The sequence below is a fragment of the Carlito syrichta genome, unplaced genomic scaffold (assembly GCF_000164805.1).
Source record: "Carlito syrichta isolate Samal-C Ts95f unplaced genomic scaffold, Tarsius_syrichta-2.0.1 Scaffold302584, whole genome shotgun sequence".
In the NCBI taxonomy this organism is placed as follows: domain Eukaryota; kingdom Metazoa; phylum Chordata; class Mammalia; order Primates; family Tarsiidae; genus Carlito; species Carlito syrichta.
Window position 1 is genome coordinate 125216 of NW_007246680.1, and position 24449 is coordinate 149664.

At 40.6% G+C, this 24449-nt stretch overlaps 1 protein-coding gene across 1 annotated transcript in view; it reads left to right on the plus strand.

The window, feature by feature from the left end:
• Window positions 1-1257: 1257 nt before the first annotated feature.
• LOC103259283 (collagen alpha-4(IV) chain) overlaps window positions 1258-24449 on the plus strand; it is a 141276-nt gene continuing 118084 nt past the window's right edge. The window contains exons 1-4 of the mRNA XM_008056966.2: window positions 1258-1444; window positions 8346-8532; window positions 9567-9609; window positions 14653-14730. Of these exons, the coding sequence (XP_008055157.2) occupies window positions 1258-1444; window positions 8346-8532; window positions 9567-9609; window positions 14653-14730 (495 nt within the window). The remainder of the gene's footprint in view (window positions 1445-8345; window positions 8533-9566; window positions 9610-14652; window positions 14731-24449) is intronic.

A 24449-nucleotide genomic window follows, 5' to 3' on the forward strand; every position in this document is an offset into this window, starting at 1 on the left:
TGACATTACTATGGTTGCTGTCAAATTTCCTGATGTTATTGGGAGAAACTCTCAAGGAGAAAATGATAATAAAAGCCTATATTGCCAGAAGGGTGGGCGATCTGAGGTCTGGTCCAATTGCACTAGCAAACTCAACTCCAACGTCAGCTGAAGATTCTGCAGCCCCCTCAAACAGCTCAACTGAATGTTTAGGGCAGGGGAGATAGGGATGGACTTGGCCATAGTCCAGCACATTCTGATCAAATTGGAACTCAGAGTAGTATCAAGAATTTACTTGCGTAATTGTCCAGTTTTTCTTGTTACTTCTCAGAGAACATGAGGCTCCAACCACATTTCAATGGTCCATGGACCACACAGACTCATGACTGTCTTAGAAAACCATGTAATGAAACTGACCATTTTTGTTAAAGAGCAAAAACCAACCCAAATGCCTTGAAAGTCTGCAGATAGAACCCACCCAATGAAATGAAATTTTAGAAAGAAGAGAGTCAAGTAACCAGCTTGTATGTGGGGAAATGGTTAGGTTAACTCCGAAAAGGAAAAGTAGAAACTCGAAAAGTTTCCAAGTGGATCCAGGTGAATAGGGCATGCCATTCCTTTTTTGGGAATGCTTTCCTAACCACTGAGGTCCTTTGTTTATTTCTCTATGAAAGCTGAACATTTAAGAATTCTATTTTGGAAAGAGAAATGTATATACAAACAGGTATTTAGACAATTTAGAAAAATGTATCCTTGGAAAGTGAGTCTTTAGAGAGCTCCATGTCAGAAGGCCAACAAGAAAAGTACATGTAGTCATTGAGTTAATAAGAAATTATTTCACTGAAAGAACAAAAAAATCATTAAGCAAAACTCAAAGTTTAATGTTACTTGGTAAGAGAAAGACATTATGCTTCTATTACCTTTCTGTGAGTGGATGCATCCAATAGTCTTTTGTTTATCTGGTCCCCCAATCTTGGCCGTTGCTCCCCTCCTCTCCAGTTGATGAGAACCTCAGCAGGGTGTATTTGTTTTCAAGATTGGGTTGCAGAGAAAACACATTCCCCTTGGTAGAGATAATGACTTGGAAGATCTCAGATCTTGTTCCCAACCCTGGCATTTGGAAAACATCAGGCAGAGACTCATTAAGAGTCCCAGGGGAATTGGAGTTCAGAAATTTTCATAAAGGAGTGAAGGGGGAAAAAAATAACTCCAGAGAGTTGGAAGAAAATAACAAAATGATATTTGGTGAACATACATGCTAGAAACTACTGCATATGTATGGCTGCAGAGAAAGAACCTGTGGCCCTAACTTGGGTCCGTGAACAAGGTGGAGGTCTAAGGCTCAGGGTGCTTATGTTCAGTTTCTTTCTTGGGAGGAGGAACAGGGGAGGAAGTGGGCTCCCTGTTAGGGTGGAACCAGATGTGAAGGGTGGGGCTGTGCCTTCTGTCCAACTGGGCAGTACAGGTCAGTTTGCTCAAGTAAAGGGAATTGACTATAAGATTCTATATCAGGAATGGCAGCTCTCAGCAATAAACTAAACTTCATCCTTTCATAAAACCATCTGTCTCTCTTTTTTGCATTTTCCTCTCTTGATAACAGCTTATTTACGCTTACTCAAAGTATCTGTTTCCTCTAAATTCAGGCTTGTACTTCACCTCGGTCTGTCTCAGCCTTCTACCTTGGGCATTTCTTGATGCATCTTTCTTCTCTCATCTCCCTCTCTTCTCTCAGTTTCCTAATTTCAGTTCTCCCAGAGGATTGATCTATATTCTTCCCTTGTACCACCCCTAATCCAGAGTGAATTGTAACTTAGCCAAGCTCTGGGTTGGGCTGCCTTGTTAGTGGCTTATCTTGGTCCTTTCTGTGTGGCTAGGGAGACAGGATCAGGTGACAGAAAGCCTAGCCATGCCCTCACATAGCTTGGCTGAAGGTGGGAGCTCTGATGCAGCTGTAGAGAAAACTCTTTTCTTGAGAATAACAGTTGGCAAAATGAAGCATGCCCTTTGAAAGGTACAGGACTTCTGTATATGTATCCTTGTTGATGAGGTGTGGCCTGCCCCCATCTCCAGGCAGTTTCCCACTACTGTCAATCCTTTTCTTATAGCATTATAATAATTGTTCAAGGTCTGCTTGTGAATGAGAACATGTGATACTCAGTTCTGTTTCTGTGAAAGATCACTCATATTATAGACTCTAAGTCCATCCAGGTTGCTGTGAAGTTCATGATTTTGTTCTTCTTTATGACTGTATAATATTCCATCGTGTATATGTACCACATTTTTTTAACCAGTCCTCTTTTGATGGGCAGCACGGTTGGTTCCATGTTCTTGCTACTGTGAACAATGCTGCAATAAATATATCAGCAGGTATCTTTTTTATAGAGTGATTTGAATTCTGGGTATATTCCCAGTAGGGGAATTGCAGGGTTGTATAGAAAGTTGATTTTTAGATCTTTTAGGAATCACCACACTGTTTTCCACAGAGGTTGTACTAGTTTACACTCCCACCAACACTGTAGAAGTGTTCCCTTTTCACCACATCCTCTCCAGCATCTGTTGTTTTTTGAGTCATTGATAATAGCCATCCTGACTGAAGTTAGGTAGTATCTCAGTGTAGTTTTAATTTGCACTTCTTTGATAACTAGTGAGACTGAGCATTTTTTCATGTATCTGTTGGCTGCTCATATGTCTTCTTTTGAGAACTGTCTATTCCTATCTTTCACCCACTTTGTAATGGGGATTTTTTTTTTCTTTTCAACACGTTTGAATTCCTTGTAAATCCTAGATGTTAGGCCTTTGTCAGACATATAATTGGCAAATATTTTTTCCCAGTCTGTGGGCTGTCTTCCTGCTCTCTTAATGGTTTCTTTGGCTTTGCAGAAGCTTGTCAGTTTGATGAAGTCCCACTTGTCTATCTTATCTCTTACAGCATGAACACTTGGGATTTTTTATCAGGAATTGGCTGCCAGTTCCAATTTCCAGAAGATTGTCTCCTGCATTTTCTAAGGTTCTTATATAGTTTGAGGTTTTACATTTAGGTCTTTGATCGATTTAGAGTTGATTTTTGTGTATGGTGATAGGTAGGGGTCTTGTTTTAATTTTCTGCAGTGGTCAGCCAGTATTCCCAGCACCGTTTACTGAATAGGTTCTTCTCTCCCCAGTGGTTGGAGGTGGAGGCTTTATCGAAGGTGAGCGTGTTGAAAAATTAAGGTTTTGCTTCTGGAATCTCTATTCTATTCCATTGGTCTAAATGCCTGTTCTTGTACCAATACCAGGTTGTCTTGATTATTGTAGCTTTATAATAGAGTTTAAAGTCTGGAAGTGTGATACCTCCTGCTTTTTTTTTTTTTTTTTTTTTTTGCTGAGGATTGTTTTGGTGATTCATGGTCATTTATGTTTCCATATGAATTCCTGTATTGTCGTTTCCAGTTCTGAGAAGAATGCTGCTGGTAATTTAATGGGTATTGCATTAAGTCTGTAGATTGCCTTGGGTAGGATGGACATTTTAACTATGTTGGTTCTTCCAATCCATGAGCATGAAATATTTTTCCATTTGTTTGTATCATCTTTGATTTCTTTGCACAGTGTTTTATAGTTTTCATTGTAAAGGACTTTCACGTCTCTGGTTAGGAAGATGCCAAGGTATCTGATTTTTTTTCTGGCTATTGTGAATGGTATTATGTTTATCATTTGGGTTTCTGTTTGTTTATTTTTGGTGCACATTGATTTTATACCCAGAGACTTTGCCAAAATACTTTATCAGTGCAAGGAGGTTTTTGACAGATTCTCTTTGGGTTTTGAGGTATAGAATCATGTCATCTGCAAAGAGGGATAACTTGACTTCTGCTTTTCCTATTTGGAAAAGCAGATCTCCTTCTCTTGTCTGATTGCTGTAGCTAGGATTTCCAAAACTCTGTTGAAAAGGAGAAGTGAGAGTGGGCAGCCTTGTCTTGTTCTGGTTTTCAGGGGAAATGGTTCCAAATTCTGTCTGTTTAGCAGCATGCTGGCTGTGGGTTTCTCATAGGTGACTCTTACTATTTTTCAGTATGTTCCAACCTTGCCTAGATGTTTGAGGTTTTTAATCAAGAAAGGGTGCTGGATTTTGTCAAACACTTTTTCATGTCTAATGATATAATCATGTGGTTTTTATTTTTACATCTGTTGATGTATTTAATTACATTTATGGTCTTGAATTGTCTTACTTTTGCTTTTTGAAAGAAAAGCACCCCCCATCCCATCCCCATCCATCTTCACATATTACCACTCTACTTTGTTCCAGAGTATAAGAATTGTTGGACCGAAGGAAGGGCAGTGCAAATGCCAGTGTGGAGTTCTGGAATCACAAGAAGTACAGTGCTAATGCTCGTGCAGAGAATTGGAAGTGCTGTACCTACTGGCCCCACATTCCCTAGGTCAGGGCCTTTCCAACTTTTTGCTTTCAACACAGTTGAAAGAAAATGCATCCGCTGGTAGTTCATCCAAAATAATCCTTGATGATAAATGACAATATTGCTTTTGGGTCATGTCTCAGGTCATTCGGACTGCTATAACAAAATACCTAGGACTGAGCGATTTGTAAACAAAAGGAATTTCTAGCTCATAGTTCTGGAGGAGCTGGGAAGCCCAAGATCAAGGTGCTAGTAGATTTGGTGTCTGGTGAGGCCTGCTCTCTGCTTCATAGATGGCTCCTTTTTTCTCCATCCTCTCATGGTGGAATGAAGGGGCAAACAAATCCCTCCACATCTCTTTTATAAGGGCATTAATCTCATTCCTGAGGACCTTATCCTTATTCCCCACCCCTAAGTACCAGCATATTGGGGGTTAGGTTTCAAAATATGAATGTGGGAGTAACAGACACATTCAGGCCATAGTAGTGTACTACTTGACAGAAGTTCGAAGATTGAGTGACATTTGGGCAACAGATTTTTTTCCATTCACAATGCCCTACTTATGTTGAATAAGTTTTATTAGAACCTACAACTTTGGAAATAAAGATAGAAATAGGATTGTTGTCGAACGTCTCGTTTCAGTAGGAAATTTTTGATTTTGGGCTAAATAAACTAATTGAGGAATTAAAATACCCAATTAATTCATTAACAACTACATTTCCAATAGAATTTGTAGTTTTAATTTTTAATAATTGTTATCAAAGTTTAAATTTATGTATGCTTTTGATGAATTATACTATTAATATGAATATACTACTAATAAATATAATGAAAGATAATCCAAAAGAAAAAGTCTTGTTAAGACTTAGAGACTTATAATAATAGGAAATAGAAATATTAAATTTACATACATATTTTTGTTGCAGAGAAGTATAATAGGGTGGGCTATTAAATATGATTTTTATGTATAAAAATATGTTAGGATACATGTGGGAGAGTGGGATGGAAATATAAATTCAAAAATAAAAGTAAGCAATGTAAATTTCTGTTAAAGAGCTTGTGTGCATATATTTTAAGCTGATGATGGTAAAAGTTAAATTGCTGTGACATTCTGATTCATTGCATACATCTAAAATAATGCTGCAGCAATTTTATCTTAAAGGTCACATTTATAATACTCCAGAAATTATATTCTTTGTTACTATTTAAAGAGAAGATGAAGGTTTTAGATGTTAAAAAGAGAAGAAAGAGGTACATAGTTTCAAAACTCTTATAGGAGTATAAGAGCAAAGAAGTCTGAGTGACTCTCCAAGCTGGAGTGTCACTAGAAAGAAGGTATACATACCAGAGTCCACAGACTCTGTTTCTGCCACTTATTAGCTCCGTGACTTTGCACAAATTACTTAAACAGATCTACTTTGTTTTTCCTGCACAATAAAAATAATACTGTCCTTACTAAATCATGGTGAGTTTTAGTAAGGTGACACTCTTAGCAGTGAGTCCTACATGTCATCAATGTATCAGTTTCTCTTTACTTCCCTAATGCCTTTGTGAGTCCTCTCTCCATCCCTCTCATTCTCCCTTCCTCCACGCTGTCAAGTACATCCAAAGTCAACCTCCTTTTACATCGCCCATTAAATATACTTGGTTTACATTCAAAAGTCCCAAAGTTTCTTCCATAAGTTCACCCAACAAACACATATGGAGCACTTAACTACATTCTAGGTACTATGATGGTACTGGAGATGTATCTGTGGATAGAAAAAGGCAAAATCCCCATTATCATAGAGTCCATATGATAAGTAAGTACATGGTGGTGAGAATGCATGGTTAATACCAGCATTATGGCGTCCTTTCACTGCCTTTGGTTAATGGGAGACCAGTTACATTTCTGCAGATTGGCCCATCCATTCCTCTATCCATCCGACCATCTGTCCATCCATTCACCCAACCATTCAGTTAAAATGTACTGAGAAGCTCAAAACCAGGCATTCTTCCTCCAGAAGATGACCACAGCAATACTGCATTTGAATAATATCCTCCTCTGTACTTTTATCACAGTATATATGCAATTAATTGTATCATATGTCTTTTGGGGATTAAAACACAAATATTTCTGGTTTTCTTTAATTTTGACAGTTTCCTATTTGTTTAAAATATCAAATGTGATTTGAATGATTCAAACTAATTTGTGTTTTCTTCCCAAAACAATATGTTTTATTGAGACTGTCTTCTAGAATGTAACTAAAACAAATTTAAAATTATGAATTTAGAGATACAAAAAAGATCTAGGTATTCAAAGTGATTCTGTGTCTGCTTGATTTTGAAATTGTATTATGGAATGTTGTTCTACCACTTTCTTAGAACACTAGTCTCCCATAAATACAGCATTGAATCAATTTACCCAGATTTTATCCCCAAATTTCAAGCTATCTTATAATATTCAACACTCATGATTTCCTTCTCTCTCCCCAGTTCTCATAGGGACAGGTCTTTAAAAGAAGTCAAAGCTTTTAAAATGAGACATTTCAATTCTTTGAGGTGAGGAGGTTTTTTTTTTTTTTTTTTTTTTTTGAGTTAGAGTCTCACTCTGTTGCCCAGACTGGAGTGCCGTGGCACACTCACGGTCACTCCAGCCTAGACTTACTGGGCTCAGACAATCCTTTCTCCTCAGCCTTCTAAGTGGCTGGAACTACAGGTATAAGCCACCACACCAAGCTTATTTTTTTATTTATTGTAGAGACAAGGTCTTACCAAGTTGCCCAGGCCTGTCTTGAACTCCTGAGCTCAGGCAATCCTCTTGCCTCAGCCTCCTAAAGTGCTGGGATTACAGGCTTGAGCCACTGCACCCGGCCTGAAGAGATCTTTTATCAAAGTAAAGAGTTCTTTGGGTCAAGTTCAACATTTAGAAAATATTTTATTGAGATAAAATTCATGGAATGAAATTCATCTCTTTAACTCTTTTAAAGTTTACAATTCAGTGGTTTTTAGTGTGCCTATAATGTTGTAAAACCACAATTGCCATCTAATTCCAGAACATTTCCACCCTCCCAAAAAGAAACTCTGTACCTCCCAGTTCTTTCTTCTCCCAATCCTTGACAACTACTAATCAATTTTTCATCTGTATGGATTTGCCTACTCTTGACATTTATTTACATGAAATCATAAAATACTCATGTTGCTTCTTTCACTTCGCATGTCTTCAAGATTCATCCATGTTTTAGCATATGTTAGTACTTCTTTCCTTTTTATGGCTGAATAATATTCCATTGCATGGATAGACTCCATTTTGCATATTCATTCACTCATCAATGTACATTTGGGTTGTTTCCGCTTTCTATTATGAATTATGTTTCTGTGAATATTCATGTACAAGTTTATGTGTGAACATGTGTTTTCAATTCTTTTGGGCTTATATCTGGGATTGGAATTGCTGGATCATATAGTCACCCTATGTTTAACTTTTTGAGGAACTGCCAAAATGTTTTCCACATTGTTGTAACATTTTACATAAAAATATTTTATATGTATTTTCTGTATGTGTGCAAACTGTATATTTTTATACTAGAGGTTTCCTTTCCTAGTTTTATTATAAAGTAAAAAAAAACCACTTGAGTGATTTTTAACTTGGGTGTTCAAGGGGAAAAGTTAAATAAAAGAAACTTCCACTTAGCAAAATGAAGCAATTATCTCATATAAGATGTGTGTGTGTGTGTGTGTGTGTGTGTGTGTGTGTGTGTGTGTGTGTGTATAATCTTGCCATTGCTTAAAAAACTTATGATATATAAAGTATTTGAATATTCTCATTTAAAATTTGATATTTATTCATTTTAACTATCATAAAGAAATATTGTTGGTTGAAAAACCATTGAAATTCTTCTTGGAAAATATTTTCATTACTAACTATTAAAAAGAAAGTAATAACTTTCAACATTATAATGCATACTGTACTTTAAGAGCTACATTTATATTTCACAGAAGTAGATTTTAACCCAAGACACAGAACCTCGCTTGCCAACGAGAATCTTCTAGAAGAGAAGAGAAGAGAAGAGAAGATTGGCAGAATTTTTTTAAAGTGCCAAGACTTGCCTGTGAAATCGTCTGCGTGCATAGTATTAATGAGGTGCTTTTTCAGATGGACCAAGCCCTTGGCCACAGATCCCTGGTAAGTGTCCTCAGTGTGGTTGCCTGCTTTTATTTAATAATTTCTGTTCAGTGTTGGTTCTGTAGATATAAATTATCTGAATCTTAATGTGTCAAAAAGCCAAATCATTCCAGAAAGCTATGAATTCTGCCTTTCATTTTGTGACTCATTTTTGTTATTAAACCCCAACCTGGCTGGGCTCAGTGGCTCAGCCTGTAATCCCAGCACTTTGGGAGGCTGACGCGAGTGGATTGCCTGAGCCCATGGGCTCGAGACCAGTCTGGGTAACTTGGTGAGACCTTGCCTCTACAATAAATAAAAAACAAGCCAGGCATGGAGCGTGTGCCTGTAGTTCTGGCTGCTTGGAAGGCTGAGGTAAAGGATCACCAGAGCCCATCAACTGGACACTGGGGTGGCCATGAGTATGCCATAATGGCACTCCAGCCTGGGCAACAGAGTGAGACTCCAACTCAAAAACAAAAAACAAACAAACAAAAAACCTGAGCCTCTCTACTTTCCCTGAAATATACGTAAATGGAATCCACTCAACGAAAGTTCTCTGATTCTTGCTCCAAACTACCCTCCAAACTACCCTCCAAACTACCCTCTTAGTTCAGTTAGTTTCCCTTGCAACTTCCCTCCTTCTAGTTGGTTCCAGTTAATGGCATCTCAGATACACTGGTCTCAGCAGTGCCCCTGAACAAAGCTGTCTCCCTGCCTCCCTCCTCTGGTTTTAATTCTGAGAGTCACCTCCATTCACTCATCTTTCCATTTGAGTCTCACCTTTAGAGTGTCCCCACCATCCCCAGCACAATGGAGACCACAAACACAAAGGGGGTTCAGCACATCCTTCTTGGCTGATTAAAGAGAGAAATCGTAAGATGGCAACCAGGAAGGGGGAACACTAATCTTGTCACCAATGACAAGTCAGCTGGTAGCAGCAGGCTGTTAGAAAGAAAAAGAAGTTTTCTGGAATTAATTTCTTTGTTCCTTTTCTTTTTGTTTCACATAAAAAGGAACAGTTAAAATTAACCTGCATTTTTGTTTTTCTGTAGGTTACTTATATTTATTCTCTTTTCCGTGCAACATGTATATGGGGTAAGTATATTCATTAGCTTTGATTGCATGTTGAAAATTCATTTTATCAAAGGTGTGATTTTTGTTGTAGTTTCAAACAAGTCACTCCCGGGGACTCAGTTTTCTCATCTGTAAAATGGAGGGTTGGATTAAATAAACTTTATATTTCTTTTATATTTCTAGTCAAGACTACTTAATGAATTGCCTAGGTATTGAAGAGTTCTTTATCTTATCTTATTTTAATTTTTACTTTTGAGTTGGAGTCTCACTCTGTCACCCAGGCTGGAGTGCAATGGCACGCTCACAGCCACCCCAGCGTTGACATGCTGGGCTCTGGCAATCCTTCCATCTCAGTCTTCTAAGTAGCTGGAACTACAGGCATGCGCTACCATGCCAAGCTAATTTTTAATTTTATTGTAGAGATGAGGTCTCACCAAGTTGCCCGGGCGGTCTCAAACCCATGGACTCAGGCAATCCACTCGCCTTGGTCTCTCAAAGTGCTGGGATTACAGGCGAGCCACCAAGCCTGGACTTATTTTACTTTTAAAAAAATGTAATTGAGATGTTACTGTGTTGCTCAAGTCAGACTGCAGTGGCACAATCACAGCTCACCGCAGTCTCGATCTCCTGGGCTCAGGCTATCTTTCTGCCTTGGTCTTCCAAGTGGCTGAGGCTACAGGAACATGCCATTCTGCCCAGCCAATTTTTTGATTTGTGTAGAGATGAGGCCTTACTATGTTGCCTAGGCTGGTCCCAAACTCCTGAACTAAAGGAATTCTCCCACCTCAGCCTCCCAGATTGTTGGGATTGCAGGTGTGAGCCACTGCACCTGGCCAGGATTCTTTATTTTATAACTAAAATATTTTTGGCAGCAAGCAGGATACAGCTGGGTTGTTTCAAGATGGACTCAAAAAGTATGATTAAAATGTAATATTTTAGCACAGAAGAAAGATAAGCCTAGAACATTCAGTAATAAGTTCTCTTTCTTCTGCTTTCTCACTAAAGAATCTAAGTTATTAAACCCAACCTCAGATGTGTTTGGGGAATCCCATTATAGGCTGCCGGTGACTCACACTGATCTTGAGACAACTGAACTGGTTTAAGCCACTCTAGTGAACTCCTCTCTATTTGTTCTTACTCTCTACCTTGGATTTACTCAATCCAATTTCAGTGATGCAAGTTTTTGAAGCAAATCAAAGTAGAAAATTGCCTTCTGTTCTCTTTTCCCCATCAGCTGGGAGCAGAAAGCACTTGGGCAAGGAATGCAGAGCCTGTAGTTCTTGTCTCTGCTGATGATTCATCCCTTAAACCTATCCAAGACTCAGTTATCTCCTGTGTTAAGTAGGGATGACAAGATTGCCCAGCTTAGTTCACAAGCATATGAGAGCATCACCTGAAGTAGCAAGTGGAAAGGCACAGCACATGTATACATTATTCCTATGTCTCTTACCTATTTTTTCTAGGTTCCTTTTTGTATTGCATTCCTTTTTCAATCATGAAAGTCTGCAAAGTCCTACCTTTTTCTTCATTTCTTATAGTCAACGCAAGTCAATATAATCCCTGAACCAAAGACTGTTCTATCCTGGACCCTCCTATGAGCTTGTGCTATGCAGAGCTTCTGGAGATTTCACACAGGGTGTGGCTAAACTACTGTTGGGCTTTAAAGGAAGCAAGACCAATTGGTTTGGTAACTGTGCGAGGAAAAGATGGTGTTTCCCATGGGGATTTTAAACACACATACTTATTGACACAGGAATGGGTCTTTTGGGAGTTTGTCCTATGTATTTATTCTGACTTATGCACAAAGATAAATATCCATATGAATACTAATTGCATGGTAGTGCTCAGTAGTGAGAGAAGGTAGCTACCTAAGAGTCCAACAGTAAAGACTGGTTAAACAAGATATGGTACTTGGTGTGGGGGCAAGTCGCATGCATGGCTTCAGAATGATTTTGAGACTTACCATTATGTGAAAAATACGAAGTACAGAGCAATATATCATCTGAGTAAAAATCAAAGAAGTCCCAAATCACCAAAACTATGTGTGTCTGTGTGCACATTTGTGCACATGTGTGCCCAAGCACCTGCATATGTGATCATTGTGGGAATATGCTTATTGATGCCCAACACTGATTTGCAAAGAATTATCCTATAAAAGAGGGAACTTGGGGCCAGTGTTAAAAGAGAACATTTCTTTTCCAGTTATGCTCTTTTGAGCTATTTGAATTTTTAAATCATGTGCCTTTTTTCAAAAGAGAAAATAGAAATGTAGTGCAAATTATTAATCATCTCAAAATTAATAACTTCTTTTCTTGAATTTTCTTTCTTTTTCTTTTTTTGAAAAGTTGGAGTCTCACTCTGTCGCCCAGGCTGGAGTGCAATGGCATGCTCAAGGCCACCCCAGCGTCAAACTGCTGGGCTCCAGCGATCCTTCTGCCTCAGCCTTCCAAGTAGCTAGAACTACAGGCCCAGCTCATTTTTTATTTATTGTAGAGATGAGGTCTCGCCAAGTTGCCCGAGGTGGTCTCAAACCCGCGAACTCAGGCAATCTACTTGCCTCGGCCTCCTAAAGTGCTGGGATTACAGACTGAGCCATTGAGCTAGACCCTTTTTTTAAACTTTCTATAAGACAAATATTTGTTTAAAAATACCTGAGAGAAAACAGACAGTGACTTTTTCTTTTTGCTCTTTGAAAAAGAGTAACATTAATTTTTGAGAGTGTAAGTGTATTCCTGACAAATGTGGTTCATACTTTGAATGTTTAGTTGTCAGAGATATCATCTTTATCTTTTAAAATAGGTTTATATAATCTATTTTTGAGGTGCAAACTCTCTATAAATTCACCCTCCTCTTTTCAGTGTTTCTTGGGTATGCTCATGCATAAGAACTTTGTAGAGACCCAAATCCCCTTGTCTAAGTCAAAGCTTTATTGACAATCCCTGTTTCTTAATATAACAATTCCTGTTTGTTTATTAGAATCTGCAAATCTATTTTAAACCTATTTTAAACCGATTCTTCCCTGAAACATAACTTTGCCAAACATCTCAGTGATGCTTGGCAAAAATAAGCAAAAATAATAATAACAAACCTGCCCTTATTATCAAGTCATCTAATCAACTGACCTTTTTTTTCCTCTGGTTGTTTTGATATTTCAGTGAACAGATGGTAATGAAGCCCAACCTTAAATGAACCCAAGTATTCAGAGTAGTTACTTTAAGTGCTTTCATGCTGTCCCGACCTGGCCCCTGGCATTTAATTTTTTTAAAGTCTTATCAGGGTTTTGAATTTAATATTTCTGCATTTATAGATAACAATGTTACTCAAAACTCAAGAGGCATATATTTCTGAAACTTCAAATACATTATAAAACTTAAATTATCTCATTGTTTGGCTCTTTTCAAGTTTCAAATTCTTATATACTTTTAATAACCCATGAGAATTTTGTTTGTAAAGATGTCTTTTTAAATTAACACTTAAAGATATTTTATTTTGGATTGGGCCTGAGCATGTTTTTCTTAAAAAAAAGCCAGTCTAAATTGTGTGATTGAAAAGAAAATATATATTCTGTATAGCTTTCTTTCCCTCCTATACACACATATATGAATATACACACGTATAATCACATACACATATATATAATCATATGTATTGCCTTATACCTGTGCATATAGGTACATATGTATATACTTATATGTATATATGTCTTTATGAGAACTATAAATATTGGTTCAGTTGTTATAAAACCCTTTTCAGGAAAGGGAAAAGGGATTCACCCAGAACGGTGCTCGCTGACCACTGCCAGATTCTCTGTTCTGCAAAGCTGAGAACCCCATTGGTTGCTCTCTATGAGGTCTCTTGAACATTTATTAACATCTCGTCTTTGTTCTGACAGCAGCAGTTAGAGCCTGCTATTTTGTTTGTGGTGAAGTATTAGGTCAAACAATTCTTTAGTTAAAATTACTCTCACAATCTTACAAGAAAGGAGTGTGTTATACAAGCTTTGGACAAGTTTTGAGTCAGATGAATTTTTGAGTTTTCCCATTATACATTGGTCTAAATTCTTAAGTTTACAGCCTCAGGTTTAAAAAGGTCTATCCATTATACAAGATGTTTGGTTAATATATAAATATTGCAGTGAGGACTGGACTAGGCAAGATCATGCACCAGGCAAAGTTTATCTCTGATGCCTTCTTGATATTCCTATCCATGCCCTCAGGGCCTAGCACCTAGAGCTGCTTTGTGGGGGCTTAAACCACCACTCCCTCCTCACCCACAGCCTCAACCTGGGAATGTGTGCTCAGTGCTCATTCCAATGCAGGTGCATTGTGGTGACTCTGTTTGTTCTTCGGGCTCTAATTATGGAAACAGTTACTCTGGGTTATACTTTGTATTCTTCCTAAAGGGCATGTGTGTGTATAGGGTGACTGTCTACAGAAAGTGTTGAAGAAAAGTTAACTAAAAGTAGGAAAAGGTCCAAATCATTCAAGTTCAGGAGTTCCTGGTTGAAGAGCACATTAGAGGAATTATCCTGAAGTCTTTGCAAATTGTAGGAAGAACAATTTCTATCTGAAGCCCAGGGCTGTGACTGGAAAATTGTCCTAGCAAGGACAATTTGATGAGAAAGACATACCCTAGCTGATTTTGAAAGTTAAGCAAGGAGACTCTGAAAAAAAAAAAAGGTAAAACCTTTAATTTAAACTAGACTCCATTGTGGACTTACAGTTTGCCTAACTGCATAGTTTATTTCTAGGATTGTTCACATCTTAGTAACTTAAGTCTTATCAGGAGAGAGAAATTGCAGAAGATTCTAGTTAAAGCAAAATGGTTTTAGAAAGATACTCCACTCCCCTCCCCCCGAGTGTACTTGGTTTTGGAAGCATCTTGCTCATATATCAACTCTTATTATTAAGCCGCAGTATACATTCTTCACCTTTTTATATATCAATATTAGTCTTTTCTCCTCACAATTCAAAGGTAAACCGAGAATGCTTGTTATAATGTATATGTTATGTGCCGACTGAATAATGAGTACTGGTAGACTAAATAAGATGTTTCACTTTCCAGAGTGGGAAGAAATACATTGGTCCTTGTGGAGGAAGAGATTGCTTTGTTTGCCAGTGCTTTCCTGAAAAGGGGTCTCGGGTAAGTGCTGTAATAGCCAACGTCAACACCATACGTAAATTTTGAGCTCTTGTGAACATTTAGCATTAAGTAGTCCCAAATTCTTAGTATGTTTTAGTTGTTGATAATGTTTATGTCTCTTAAAGTCGTGGTTGTTCACATTCTCTTAGGCAATCCAAATTATCTTAGACAGTCTAGACTTAGGAGAAAGTTTAGGAAGTGTCAGTCCACTCAGTGTTTTACATGACACTAGTCTTGTGAATTGCACTAGGAAGAAAGAGTCCTGTTGTCAAGTGGCATACTAGGCACCACCATGAAATATCAGTATTTTAAAGGTTTTGAGAGGTACTGCAGTAAATGGAAAAAAATCTATTTAGCTTTGTTTAGGTCTTTCCAGACATGTGACCACAGGACTCTTTATTGGATAGTACCTACTGAAATCTATGGAATAGTGTGGGGTGTTTTGTTTGCTTGTTTTGTTTTGAGCCGAGGTCTCACTCTGTCACCCAGGCTGGAGTGCAGTGGCACAATTGTTGCACACTGCAGCCTCAAACTCCTGGGCTCAAGTGATCCTTCTGCCTCAGCCTCCTGAGTTGCTGGAACTACAGGCATGCACCACCACACGAGACTTAATTTATTATTTTTTGTAGTGATGGAGCCTCACTATGTTGCCCAGGCTGGTCTCAAACTCCTGGGCTCTTGCTATTCTCCCATCCTGGCCTCCCAGTGCTGGGATTACATTGCACCAGGTTGGAATCGTGCTCTAATTGAAGTGATAGTTGACATTTATTATGTGCCAGGCACTGTTCTATGTGTTCAAATTGCTTCAGCTGATTGACTTCTCTCAACAATCTTCTTATCATACCACCTTTGCAGTGCAGGAGACCAAAGCCCAGAACAGGTTAGTGCCTGTTCAAGTTCACCCAGAACAGTGCTCGCTGAACACTGCCAGATTCTCTGTTCTGCAAAACTGAGAACCCCTTGGTTGCTGTCTATGAGGTCTCTTGGACATTTATTAACATCTCCCCTATGTTCTGACAGCAGCAGTTAGCAGCCCATTAGTTCATTTGCGGTGAAGCATTAGATCAAACAATTCTTTAATTAAAATTACTCTCACAATCTCACAAGAAAGGAGTGTGTGATAGAAACTTTGGACAATTTTTGAGTCAGATGAATAATTCTTCTGTAATGCATCTTAATCCATTCAGGCTGCTGTAACAGGACCATGACTGGGTGGCTTAAATAATAGAAATTTATTTCTCACTGATTGGGAGGTTAGGACTTCACTTGTAATGAAAGTAAAACATTGTAGCTGCTGGGTTTTAGCATCCCTTTTGAACTCGAGGGGGCACTTTAATCTGCCAAGCCTCAGTTTGCTATTTACCCCCATCGTCCTTCTCTTCTGTGTCCTTGGGCTGTTAAAAAAAGCACAAGTCACTGCATGTGTAAAATGTGCACTTTGCACTCTGTAAAACCTTTTTTGGGTGATGGAGCTCCCAGGGCTGAGCTGTACTGATGAGCTATGTGTGTGTCCCTGTGTCTGGGTGGTCAGGGAGAACGGTGTGTGCAATACTGGGGAAGCTTGCCCTTCCTGGGATGAATGGGTCCCCCACAGGACAGCTGCACGTCGCTGGTGACATTTTCCAGCTGAGGATTTGGGAGCATGGCTTGTGCGTAATAGGGAGGGGGTTTTCGAGGATGGACTCCCAAGTCCTCAGCAGTCAGCCAACCTCCTGAGACACAGTGACTGCTGAAGGTGGACTATAAAAGCAGGGATACACCAAAATCCAGAGTTTTGGGGGTCTACCTGAGGCTGTATAGCCATGAGTGGGATAGCTGCGTATTCCTAAGAAAGGACATCCTCCTTACTTAAAGTCCCATGTCAAAGCTGCCGTGTCTACAGCAGCTGTGGACAGGCCCTGTGCCATGGGACAGCCGTGATCAGCAATTTCACTGGAGACTGGAGCTAGAGTTTGATGTGGAGTTGGGGCAACATAAGGTAGAAAACCAGGAGGGCGAGGGGCTCCTTGAATGCCCATACAATAAAGCCCAACCTCATCGATGCACCGCTGAAGACCCACAGTATAGCCTCAACTTGTGTTTTCATTTATAATCCCATCATAGCTCCTTCAAGAGCCCTCCCAGCTGCAGCAATTGGGCCCCTTGCTTCCTCTTGAAGATAATTTGAATATTCCCACGTCTCTACCCTTTTCTGAGTGCTTTCCCTCTTCCACTCTGCCTCTGTCTTTCTCGTTCTCCCTGCAAAGGAGCCCAGTGGAGATGTCACCCCACAAGGCCTTCTGACCTATCCCAGCCAGTACAACATCGCGCCTGTGGGACCCCCTAGCAGGCTGCATAACTGGTTCTCTTCCCTCACACTTCTCCCACCCTTCTCTGTAGCTCCGGTTGGGTTTGAGCATGGTTGTACCCGACCCTCTTGATTAGATCGCAAGCAGGTACTCCTTAAAGGTGGTCATGAGAAGACGTGTATCAAGTTTATTCTGATTCCTGATCCATGGTGGATACTCTAGAAAGTTTATCCTGACTCCTGACCTGTTGTGGACACTCTAGGACTATAATTTGCCTATCCTTGCTTCTTCCTTTTGGGAACTAGAGGTCATTTTTTTTTTTTTTGGTAATTCTTTGGGATTATCACAGATATCACATAATAAATCAATACATTAAAAATGTAGACTTTAGCCTGGACAGAGTTTGGGAGACTGAGCTGTGGTCAGGCCAGCGTGCAGGGGATCCTTGGGGGATCAGCCACACCCAAGTGAAGGGGGGACAGAGTTAGTGAAGGGTCTCTTCCCAACCCCTAGTCTGTCTTCCCTACACACTAGCATTCAAGCCTATGAGGAAATGTAAAATCTCACATAGTTCGGACAGCCTTGAGAATTTTAGGATGGGGTCAGAAATAAATGCTTTGAGCAGCAGCAACAATAAGACTGTCTCTGGGTGCAGACCTTTTAAAGGCACAGTGGCATCCTGGAAGAGCTTGAGGCAGAGGGTGGGAGCCTGAAGCTTACCCCTTTGGCGCTTTCCAGGTTCAGGGTCCTTACCTGGAAAATAAGCTTTGTTCTAGAAGGCTGGTCTGTCCCTCTCAGCTTCAGCAACTCTATGGTTCTGTGATCCGGACATGGGTTTTCATGTATGGCAGCTATTGAATTGGTTTCCAAAATGACTTATCAGAAAATTCTCTAATTGTGATAAAATGCCAGAGAGTTCTTGGAGGAGGAAGTTGAGGGGGAAATAAAAAAGCAGAACCAACAGCCTCAGGAGTTAAGCCAACAGATCAACTTTGCCAACTTGCAGTTGTCACTAATTAATAGGCCCTAATATTTCTCTGAACCTCATTATAGCACCTCTTTAATAAAGGTTTTATACCATTTTTTATCAGTTTCAAGGGAGGATGATGCTGTATGGGGTTGATGGTTGTCTCCTTGTAGGGAAAAGTATGTGTCCTTGCAAACTAGGATGGGACCCTTTTATATGTTCTACTTCAGTAACTAGGTTGATTATAAAGACACCTCCTATAATATTTTTCAGAATGTAATACATCCATATTGTCTTCCATTTATGGGAGCTTAGCAAAGATGAAATCAACAAAACCTTGTGATGTGATGGTTTTATAAACAAGAAGCTCAAATGGCTTAAAACTCAAGAGTGATCTTAGTTTTTGTTTTTGTTTTTTGTTTTTGTCTCTTGGTTTTAAACCCAAATCAAACATTAGCGAGTCACTCTTCCTCTTGGGAATTTCAAATCACTAAAAAATGTACAAGTATTTTTCCTGCAATCTCATTCATTCATCCCTTACACTCCTAAGAGCTTGCATTCCATGATAAAAAAGGAATTTGCTTGGGAAATTCTAATTATTGTTAACAGTTTTCATTTCATTAAGTTATTTGCACTCAGAGTTCTGGAACTCAATCTCATTATCACTCACACAGCTGTACTCTAGGACACTTTCTAGCTGCAACCTGATAAATGGTTCACAGCAAGTGTTTTTATGTCCCAAAGTTCCACTGTGTTCTGTTTTGATGTAAACAGGTCAGGTCCCAGGGACAACTACAAGTTGGCAAAATTGGTCTGTTGCCCCAACTCCTGAGGCTATTGGTTCCACTTCTCCCCCATCCCTCTTCATCTTCTTCCTCCAAGAACTCTCTGACTCATTTTTATCACAATTAGAGAATCTTCTGATAAATGAAGTCCTTGTCTGAGATGGCAGACTCAGGTGCCTTTAAGAAACAGCAGATGACCTGAATGGGGACTGGGATGGAATGGGACCATTGGCACTGGGGCTATGGGGACCTGGACATCGTATTTGTTATGTTAAAGCATCAGAATTTAGATTTTTCTAAAAGTTGGTGCCTAACAATTAAACACATTCTCTAGTGGAATTCAGCTCACCAGCTTTCAATTTACAGCTTTGGTTTAGTTTGTTAATGTGTCCCTCCCCCGCCCCCAATCCCATCAGGAACAATAACCTTAGTTTCTGGAGAATGGAAACCTGCAAAAGTTAAAAGATATATCTCCAGCTATAGGATGGCCTATATCAGTGCTTGAGGAAGGATTTCTTTTTCATTTTTACTTTTGAGTCAGGGTCTCACACTATCACTTAGGCTGGAGTACAGTGGCAAGATTATAGTTCAATGTAGTCTTGACCTCCTGGGCCCAGTGATCTTCCCTGTCTCAGTCTCCCAAGTAACTGGAACTACAGATGCATGTCACCACACACAATTTTTTTTTTTAATTTGTTTGTATTTTTATTTTTTGAGTTGCAGTCTCACTCTGCTGCCTAGGCTGGAGTGCGACCTGCTGGGCTCAGGCAATTCTTCCGCTTCAGCCTTTCAAGTAGTTGGAATTACAGGCACATGCTACCACGCCCAACTAGTTTTTTAATTTATTGTAGAGATGAGGTCTCGCCTAGTTGCCTGGGCTGGTCTCGAAGCCCTGGGCTTAGGCAGTCCTCTCACCTCGGCATCAAGTCACTGCACCCGGCTTTTTTTTTTTTAGGGATGAGATCTCACTATGTTGCCCAGGCTGGTCTTGAATTCCTGGGATTATAGGTATGAACCACCATGCCCAGCTGAGGAAGGACTTCTAAACAGGATTCAGGAGGCCTAGGGGGTAGAGGAAATAACCCTGCCTATCATTTTATACTATTTGGTTTATTAACAATCCTAGTAGTAGAGGTAGCAAAAATAGCTGGCATCTACATAGAAAAATAACTCCAACTAACTCCATTGGCTTCAGTAGACTGACAAATCTCCCTCTTTTAATTTGGCATTTGTGCTTGAGGAAGGATAGAGAACAAGCTTCCATTCACCACTGTAGAATGTAAGATTTATTTTCCAAACAGGCCAAGCACATGTAGAGCTGGTGGAACCCAACCTCTCCTAGGAACCCTTGTTGAGGTTGTTTGGGACTGAAGGCATGTTTTGGCGACTCTGCCCTGGTCAGTCACCTCATTACATTGTCAGTGATTTGCAGCCAGGGCCTTGGGTCTCCTCACGTGGAGTTCAAATCCATAGCAACGACTACCCGGCTCTGCGACCCAGCATGAACCCAAGGCAGGCCGGGTGCAGAGCTCAGCAAATGTGGGACCATGCTGAAACTGAGAGGAGCAAAGTTGTTACCGACCTGAGGCAGCCTGGTTACTGGCAAGAAATGAGGGCTCGCGGTACAGGTCACCACCATTTTGGGGTAAATGTTCTACAAAGGAAAATGGAAAGCTGACTATAAGCATACTTCTCTAGTGCAAGGGTCACATCTGACTGAATTAGTTAAGACAAGGAATTATAAAGGTTTCAGAAAAGTAACCCATATTTCTTCTTTCAAATACCATTTTCAAGAATTTGCTAAGATATCCACAGATAAACGTCTGCCTCCAAGGTGCTCCTTTTCTTACTTCTCTATCATACAATCGTAACTGCAGTTAATAATAATACCTTTCCACTCATTCAGCAAATAACCACTGAACACTCGTCATTGCCACGGGACACAGCCATGAGACCTCAGTGACAAAGAAGGAAGTCCCTGCAGCTTGGAGCTTGGAGCCCAGCAGAAGAGACAGACAAGTTCCCCCTCTGGCCATCATTTCTTGCTGTCTGATGAAAGCCAGGCACCGTTGTAGGTGCTTGGAGTCACATTAGGGAAAATAGGAGACAAAAATCCTTGCTCCCTCCCCGAGTGGACAATTTGCTGCCCTAACTTGGTTTTCATGGGAGCACATATGGGGTGGGAGGGCACAGGAACTGTGGGTTAACACCTGATCTTGGACCTGATGGAAGTCAAGGTCACCTGGAGGAAGAGTGTTGTGCTGCTTCCTGTGGCTGCAATAACAAATTCCCACATACTTAAGGCTTGAATACAACAGACATTCTCTCATAAGTCCTAGAGGCTGAGAGTACACAAGCAAGCTGCTGGCACTGCCAGGATCCCTCCACAGGCCCTAGGGAGAATCTGTCCCTTGCCATTTCCAGCTTCTAGTGTTTGTCAGCAATACTTGGCATTCCTTGGCTCATGGCCACACCACTCCAGCCTCTGCCTCTGTCCTCACCTCACCTGCTTGTCTGTGTATCTGCACCAAATCTCCTCCTGCATCCTTCTTATAAGGATACGCGTGATAGCACTTAGGGCCCACCTGGATAATCCAGGTTAAGCACTTCCTCTCAAGATCCTTGTTTATCACATCTTTTGCCGGCTAAGGTAACAGTCATCGATTCTGGGGATTAGAACATGGGCATATCTTTTTGTAGGCACCATTCAGCTCCCTACACGCGTTGGGACAAAGAAAACAGCCTCTACTAGGGCCCTGAAGTGGGAAGGGGATGGTCTGGCATATTTGAAGTACTGAAAGGTGACCAGAGAGAGGTTTGCTCACAATGGAAATGGGCAGCATGAGCACGAGGTGTGGCTGAAAAAGTAGGCAGGTTATCCTGCGTCGTAAGAAATCTTTGAAAGATTTTTAAAAAGGAAGAATTGAAATTACGTTGTAAGAAAGTTTATTCTGGCTGATGTGGAGACTGTTGCTGGGGATAGGTAGGGTGATGTTAGGGAATATCAGTTAGGAGGCTGCTGCAGTCACCCAGTTGGGAGGTCCTGGTGGAAATTCCTGGATGGGGAAGCAGTGGAGATATTTGGGAGACAGATTTGATAGGAATGAAAGGGACACTCGTGTGGGACAGTTGGGGGTGCAGGACTCCCAGGCGGAGGTATGAGCAGCTGTGTGGATGGTGGTGGATGGCTAGGAAAATGTTTGGAGGGTGGTCGTAAGTCTAGTTTTAGACTTGCAGAGCTGGGGAGTCAGTTGGTTATGAGATCGGTGCTCAAAAAGAGAGGTCTGGGCTGGGGAGGGAAAAGGAGGGACTGCTTGACTGGGAATGAAGTTGACCCCATGGAAATGGATACGTTTGTTCAAAGGAAAGTGAGAAGCAGTCAGGACAGCTCTGAGGAGCTTCACCGGGAGCCCTCAAACCAGGAGGAAGAGAAGGCTACACAGAAGACACAGGTAGGAGAAAAACAAGGCAAGGCTCAGGGGCGGGGTCGCCACGGCAACAGAGCAGGCAAGAAGGAAAGAGAGTCACCTTCTGGATTAGTCACCAAGAGCCCTTAGCCCTGCCTTATTCAGTTCCCACCACAGTGCAGAAGGCAGGTGCAGACAACCATGCTTTGAAATGGGAAAACCATTCTTCAGTGCCCTGGTCCAAGAGGTGACTTTGTTGTTCAGGGGCCAAGCCATGTCTTTTAGTTTTCCACACAGGTTTCTTCTCATTGCACCATGCTGACTCTCACAAACCCAGATAAAAGTCCGTGGTTCACTGCACTCCAGTCTGGGTGACAGAGTGAGACTCCAACTCAAAAAAAAAAAAAAAAAGAAAAAAAAAGTCCGTGGTTAGTGTGGTTCCAGGCTAAATGGATCCTATCCCTAGCTCATTGTTAACACGTGATGTCAACTTAAGGCATGAGAAAACACTCTGCCACTTCAGTCTGGTTTCCTTTGACTGTGAACTTGTTGAGTAACATTTTTTAAAATTTATTTTCGTAATTCTTTCTGAAACCAGTCTTTTTCCTGTAATAAGTAGGACCGTGGAGGCATTGTCAAAAAATAGGTACTGCAGACCTGTTTGAGGATTTAAGTGATGTTGTAGTGACACCTGATGGCTGACTTTTGAATTACAATCAATCATAAGGAGGAAAGCGTTTAAAAAAAGAAGGAAATGATAATAACAACAATGTAATAAGAATAATAAGAGAAGCATTAAAAGGGTGGATACACTAAAGAGAATGTGTCTTTGTTAATTTTAACCACAGAAGTTTTCACCTATTAAGAAATCCAAGAGTACATGCTTAGAACTTATTCTGGGCAAGACAGTAACAAGGTGCTAGGGTAGGAATAAACATGTTTGTGGATCCCTGGCCTCAAAAAGTTAGCTAGAAGACATCACCCTGAGAGGATATTAAGTAATGCAGCATGAAAATATAGATGATGAGTCTATTTAGGTGTCCGTTATTTTACTGTAGGCATGCGTGTGGGAGTTTGGAAGAAAGTGAGATTGATCAGAGCTGGGGTAAAAATGGAAGCAGCAACTTTGAGGTCAGAGTCCCAGGGCCTCACGTCACTTGTTTCATTTTACTGAGCCTCAGTTTCCTCCTTTGGGAATGGAGAAGTAGATACAAAGGTGACTTTCTGCTTTATAGGGTGGTAAGGATTCCATGAGAAGATGTACAGTGCTATGTTGTACCTAGAACAGAGTAACTGCTCAGGGCACGGTAGTGGCTATTATTGTTACTGTTATTATATCTTTGGTGGGAAGTCGGTAGAACTTGAGCTACAAGTGAAGAAAGGCTACTTTCACTTCAGGGAGACACGTGTGATCGGAGCAGAGTGCATGGATATAGTAACCTTAGAGAATAAGGTTGGTTGAGGTGGTGGAAAGGAGATTATACCCATTAGGGGTGTTGTTGAAAGCAATGGCACTACGGGAAGACAAGAAGATTCGTTGATGGCTCTTTGGGGGAGGGGGAGAAGACCAGGATCGAAAAAGCAAGAGAGGCTGGTGCTTGTATAACCCAGGCTGGAGACGACAAGACCAGGCCCCAGGGCCTATGCAGTGAGATGGAGGTAAGACAGGCACATGAAGCTTGGTTCACGGCAGGCTGTGGCAGGCTTGGTCATGGGAAGGGCATGGGGAATGAGGGAGAGAGGGTGAGGCAGCTGGGTAGGGATGATGGAAGATGATGGAAGAGACAGAGACCCCATTTGTGGAGACAGGAGGGACAGTGAATTCAGCTTTGACACGACGCATGTGCGTGAACAGGGAAAGAAGACCCAAGAAAGTTTCTGGAAAGTACTTAGAGAGATAGGGTGGGACTCGAAAATTATATTTTTGAACCACAAAAACAGAGGACTTTGATGAATTTATTCATAACATTGTTTCCTACAGAAACTTTGAACATAGAGTACATCCAGATACAAATTTTTAGGTGAAAAAATAAGATAAGACTTAAAAGGATTGAAATGTCACTCCAGGCATGGTGTGAACATGGCTTAGTGGAAGGACTCTCCATCATGCCAGGCTCAGGTAGTAGGAAGAAAAGTGCTGTTGGGGAGAGATTGTCTGGTTCAGGTATGAATTCAAGCTCACCGAGTGTGTGAATTTGAATAAATTATACTGCCTGAGTAAGCTTCCTTTATTTGTTTTGGGGGTCATAGTCCATATTTCTCAGTGCTGCTC